At 45.6% G+C, this 6,000-nt stretch overlaps 1 protein-coding gene across 1 annotated transcript; it reads left to right on the top strand.

Moving 5' to 3' along the window:
• Nucleotides 1-2,652: 2,652 nt before the first annotated feature.
• defbl2 (defensin, beta-like 2) lies at nucleotides 2,653-4,049 on the top strand. Its single transcript, XM_061751615.1, has 3 exons — nucleotides 2,653-3,163; nucleotides 3,384-3,495; nucleotides 3,740-4,049. Exons 1-3 carry the CDS (start codon nucleotides 3,106-3,108, stop codon nucleotides 3,759-3,761), a joined length of 192 nt encoding a protein of 63 aa, XP_061607599.1. The 5' UTR covers nucleotides 2,653-3,105; the 3' UTR covers nucleotides 3,762-4,049.
• Nucleotides 4,050-6,000: the final 1,951 nt, after the last annotated feature.

Raw genomic sequence — 6,000 nt, 5'->3', positions numbered from 1 at the left:
CAAAAAACAGAGTTGCAATACTGAGGCCACCAAACCGGACCCCCTTTACGCCTTGGCTGCGACGAGAAATTCTGTCCATAAAAGTTATGAACACAATCGGTGACAAAGGGCAGCCTTGGCGGAGTCTAACCCTCACCGGAAATTAGTCCAACTTATTGCCGGCAATGCGGACCAAACTCTGGCACTGGTCGTACAGGGACCGAACAGGCCATATCAGGGGGTTCAGCACCCCATACTCTCGAAGCACCCCCCACAGAACTCCCCGAGGGACACGGTTGAACGCCTTCTCCAAGTCCACAAAACACATGTAGACTGGTTGGGCGAACTCCCATGCACCCTCGAGGAACCTGCCGAGGGTGTAGAGCTGGTCCACTGTTCCACGGCCAGGACGAAAACCACACTGCTCCTCCTGAATCTGAGATTCGACTTCCCGACGGACCCTCCTCTCCAGCACCCCTGAATAGACCTTACCAGGAAGGCTGAGGAGTGTAATCCCCCTGTAGTTGGAACACACGCTCCGGCACCCCCTTTTTAAAAAGGGGGACCACAACCCGAGTCTGCCAATCCAGAGGCACTGTCCCCGATCTCCGCGCGATGTTGCTGAGGCGTGTCAACCTGGACAGCCCCACAACATCCAGAGCCTTTCGGAACTCCGGGCGAATCTCATCCACCACATCCTTGCCACCAAGGAGCTTTTTAACCACCTCAGTGACCTCAACCCCAGAGATAGGAGAGCCCGGCTGTGAGACCCCAGACTCTGCTTCCTCTTTGGAAGGCGTGTCAGTGGAATTGAGGAGGTCTTCGAAGTATTCTCCCCACCGACTCACAACGCCCCCATAGGACTCCTTCTTCAGCTTGACGGCATCCCTTACCCCTGGTGTCCACCAACGGGTTTGGGGATTGCCGCCACGACAGGCACCTTATGGCCACATCTCCGGTCGGCCAACTCAGCAATGGAGGCGCGGAACATGGTCCACTCTGACTCAATGTTCCCCACCTCCTCTGAGACGTGGGTGAAGTTCTGCCGGAGGTGGGAGTTGAAATTCCTTCTGATAGGGGATTCTGCCAGACGTTCCCAGGAGACCCTCACAACACATTTGGGCCTGCCATGTCGGACCGGCATCTTCCCCTACCATTGGAGGCAACTCACCACCAGGTGGTGATCAGTTGACAGCTCTGCCTATCTCTTCATCCGAGTGTCCAAGACATGCGGCCGCAAGTCCGATAACACGACCACAAAGTCGATCATCGAACTGCGCCCTAGGGTGTCCTGGTGCCGAGTGCACATGTGGACACCCTTATGCTTGAACATGGTGTTCGTTATGGACAATCCGTGTTGAGCACAGAAGTCCAATAACAGGACACCACTCGGGTTCTGATCGGGGGGGCCGTTCCTCCCAATCACACCCCTCCAGGTCTCACTGTCATTGCCCACGTGAGCATTGAAGTCCCCCAGGAGAACGATGGAGTCCCCAGCAGGAGCACTCTCCAGCACCCCCTCCAAGACTCAAAAAAGGGTGGGTACTCTGAGCTGCTGTTTGATGCATCGGCACAAAAAACAGTCAGGACCCATCCCCCCACCCAAGGCGGAGGGAGGCTACCCTCTCATCCACTAGGTTGAACCCCAACGTACAGGTGGCAATAAGTATTCCCACACCTGCTCAGCGCCTCTCACCGTGGGCAGCTCCAGAGTGGAAGAGAGTCCATCCCCTCTCGAGAGGACTAGTACCAGAGCCCAAGCTGTGTGTGGAGGTGAGCCCGACTATATCTATTTGGAACTTCTCAACCTCGCACACCAGCTCGGGCTCCTTCCCTCCCAGAGAGGTGACGTTCCACGTCCCTAGAGACAGCTTCTGTAGCTGGGGATCGGATCGCCAAGGTCCCTGCCTTCGGTCACCGCCCAGCTCACAATGGACCCGACCCCTATGGCCCCTCCCACAGGTGGTGGGCCCATGGGAAGGGGGACCCACGTTAACCTTTCGGGCTGTGCCCGGCCAAGCCCCATGGGTGCAGGCCCGGCCACCAGGCGCTCGCCTTCAAGCTCCACCTCCAGGCCCGGCTCCAGAGGGGGGCCCTGGTGACCCGCGTCCGGGCAAGGGAAAATGCAATCCAATAATTTTTATCATCATAGGGGTCTTTGGAGCCATGCTTAGGTTTATTGAAGAGTTTAAATTGTCCATCGGTGTGAATTTGAGTGTGAATGGTTGTTTGTCTATATGTGCCCTGTGAGTGACTGGCGACTGGTCCAGGTTGTAACCCGCCTCTGTCAAAAGTCAGCTGGGATAGGCTCCAGTTTATTCTAATTAATACAAGTGGAATAGAAAATGTATGGATGGACATTTTTTCCCAGGCAAGCAATGATTCTCGTCATTCTGTGTCTGGCTTTTCTGACTACCACTAGTGTTAAAATAGGAAATTCATCATATTTATCCTTGATTGATTAACCATTGAGTCATAGATGACAAAACAAACAAGCTGGTTCAAACATTTTACACAATCACTAGGGGGCATGCTGCACAAGCACCTGCCTAGCTGCACGTGTCCATGCCTTGTAGTCTTATTGTCCGGATGACAATTCACCCTGCGTCATAGCAGCAGCAGCATGTTTTGTATAGTTTGATTGTGGTTTGTCAGCATCAGCAATAACCCATTAACTACTGCTGTATTCAGATGCGGGCAGAGCAGTGGGTGGACGGAGGGCAGCCCTCCACGCGGCAGGGCAAACTGTCTTTCAAATTATACTTAATCATCTGATATTAGTTGTTATGGGCCTTGCTGTACTCTCTATCCTGCCATAGAGTGTATGTAAGTAAATTACCATATCATTGACACTTTCTTCTTCAGATAAAAAACAAACAAACAAAAAAAGGAATAGTTGTAGCATAATGTGTCCTGTCAAAAACGGAAGAGGCTACAGATAGCAAGTGGACTGAACTGGGAGAGCTGGCAGCCATGACCTTCACTTCTCAGACTCCCTCCATTCAAAGACACTTTGTTATTGGGATTTGGACAGATCCCGGCCGACTCCACCCCCGTGATTGAAATACTATATAAAGGCAGCAGCAGCGTGTCCACAGCCGTTTGAAAGCTTATTGGTGCCTAAACATGAAGGGACTGGGCTTGGTTCTACTTGTGCTTCTCCTGATGTTTGTCGTCGGCGAGGGTAAGCAACGGATCTACCAATTTTCTTAACGGTGTGCCATTAAATCAACACATAATAATGCAAAGGAATATTACTACATTGATCTCACTGTGGTCCAACTTGGTCAGCCATACATGGAACTCAAACAATATACCAGGTTTCTTCTAATAGTGTCTTTGAATACCCAGAAAAGTGTTGTATCATCTAAGAATAATTATATAATTAATATCTCTATCTTCAGGGAATGATCCAGAACCACAGTACTGGACTTGTGGGCATAGAGGACTCTGCAGACGGTTCTGCTATGCCCAGGAGTACATGATCGGTCATCATGGGTGCCCTCGACGATACAGGTGGGCCTGCAAAGATAATAAAAGATTTGATTTAGGTTGTGTTACTATCACCTAAGTGAATGGTTTGTATATGGAAGAGAAATCTTATTAAAATGTTCTGAGCACTTTGTATTGCACTGTAACATGTCTCAGCAGAAGGAAACCTATACAAATAATATATATATATATATATATATATATATATATATATATATATATATATATATATATAAAAAGATTGGGACATGTCCATGTTCACTTGCAGGTGCTGTGCCATACGATTTTAACACCTGCCAGTCTTCATTTGGAGCCTGCAAGAAGCCACAGAGTGATGTGTGCTATTCCGAGGGCTTGAGTCTTGCTTTCAGTTCTCTAGAATTCAGTGGGATTTGAAAATGAGCACTTTTGCTGTGAATTTCTATCTTGAACCAAGGCTCATTATCCCACGTTTCAATAAACTATCTCTTTGGTTGGAATATTGTGTGATGTATTCTGCATCTCATATTTAAAAAAAAAACTCATTTTCAAACAACTGAAATTGAGTGTTACTAATAAAGGTGTGCAAATACAAACAATATGTGTTTGGTTTGTCTGTGCAGTATTTATTTTGATTTGTTATAACTCACCTTTCATTTCATTTCCCCAAATGCAAAGCAGAAATGTTGAATTTGAAACCCAGTTCTCCAAAATTACATTTTGTTATTTAAAGACAAAAATATGTACAGTATTTGCATGATATTTATTGTGTTTCCAGAACAAAATATGATTATCTGGAACCAGTTGGTATCAAACATTAAGTAAAGTTAACATTTCTTACTGTCTTGAGCATTTGTCCTTGTTAGGGTGACAGATGAGCTGGAGCCTATCTCGGATGACTATGTGCAAAAGGTGGGTGTATACCCTGGACTGGTCACCAGCCCAATCAAAGGGCAGAGTGAAGTCCCCAATCCCATAAAAACATGTAAAAATAAAAATTGTCAATATAGCTTTGTGCAGTATTTTTATGGACATAAAACATGGAAATGAATCTGAAGCTGGTCAATGTTGCACTGACAGGGCACAATAATGGTCAAGTGACAGACTTAAATAGTAGCTCTGATGGACTAGTGCTTTTGTGAATGAAGTGTCTTTTGTTTATTATGTTCTCACCATCGTGTCTGTCCATCTGTCTGTCTGTCTGTGGACAACATTGCCAGCCAGACAGCAGACATCACAGTTCACCAGTCTTGATTGCAAAGCACATTCTTTGTTATTCTGCCTGTGATACAAAAAGGTCAGATGTCTGCAGGTGAATGTTTACATACTAGACTACAAGCTGCAACCAATTACAAACATTGTCGTTTATTATTATTGATCATGAGCATATGAGTAAAGCTATATATTTACACATGGGTGAGGGGGCAGCAGGCATTAAAAGTATGGATGCTATTTGTAAAGATGAGCCTCTGCATTGTGCCATGGATTGTCATCTGGGATGAATTTTTGTACTATTCTGGCAGCACAACGTGATCCAACATCAAAACAGCAGACATCCACTGACTTGTTTACACCAGGCTGTCTGTCTTCACTCATGTAACGTGACAGCTGAGAACAAAGTAATTCCAGGTTTTCCAGCAGCAGGGTTACACAAACGTTGACTTTCATGTAACTATGCTGAGGTCAAAGAGTAGATAAAATGACAAAGCGAATTATACCTCATTGAATAGTTTTAATTACTTCAGTGGGAATAGTGTCAACAATTTTTACAAGTGGTTCTTGAATTATTGTTTCACAGTTGTAGCATGGTGTAATAGTGGTTAGCAATTCTACCTCACGGTAAGGTGATGGAATCACCGATGGAAAATCTGTGTTGAGTCTGCATGGTCTCCCCGTGCTTGCGTGGTGCCCAAAGGTGTAAATATGAGTGTGAATGGTTGTTTGTGCCCTGCAATTGGTTGGCGAACAGTGTAATGTGTACCCCACGTCTTGTCGAAAATCAGCTGGGATAGGCTCCAGCTCACCCGGGACACTTACAAAGACAAGTACTATGAAAAATGGCTGGTTCAAACATACAATATGATCACAACAAAAAAAGTAATGTCATAACCTTAATATGTCATTGTCCCAAATCATTTACTGAGTATCCAATCAGATTGCGCTGATGTCATCCTACACTGCTCACACTCACTTGAGGGCTTATTTGCATTGTATCTAAGCATTTCTTTGCTATGCTGTGATTTAATGGATATTTATCTCACTACATAGCAGCAGTAAAACAGGCTGATTTATGATCGTTACACTATATTAAAAGTCATATTTAACACATGATCCACTCATTTCAGCCTGTCTTTCTCATGATACAACTCTTAGTATATTACCATAATTACAAGGATCCATACCTGGCTGTTTTTTTTTTTCACTTTACATTCAGCAGAGAAACTTGAAAACGACACTCAAGCGTAAGGGAAGCACCAATGAAAAATATGAACATGAAAAATGTTTTATCTGGAAGACAATGGGCCTTCCATTGGATGCACAAATGTCATT

Source organism: Phyllopteryx taeniolatus, chromosome 17 (genome assembly GCF_024500385.1).
Source record: "Phyllopteryx taeniolatus isolate TA_2022b chromosome 17, UOR_Ptae_1.2, whole genome shotgun sequence".
Taxonomy (NCBI): domain Eukaryota; kingdom Metazoa; phylum Chordata; class Actinopteri; order Syngnathiformes; family Syngnathidae; genus Phyllopteryx; species Phyllopteryx taeniolatus.
Note: the sequence above shows the minus strand (reverse complement) of the source record. Positions and strands in the feature narration are given on the sequence as shown.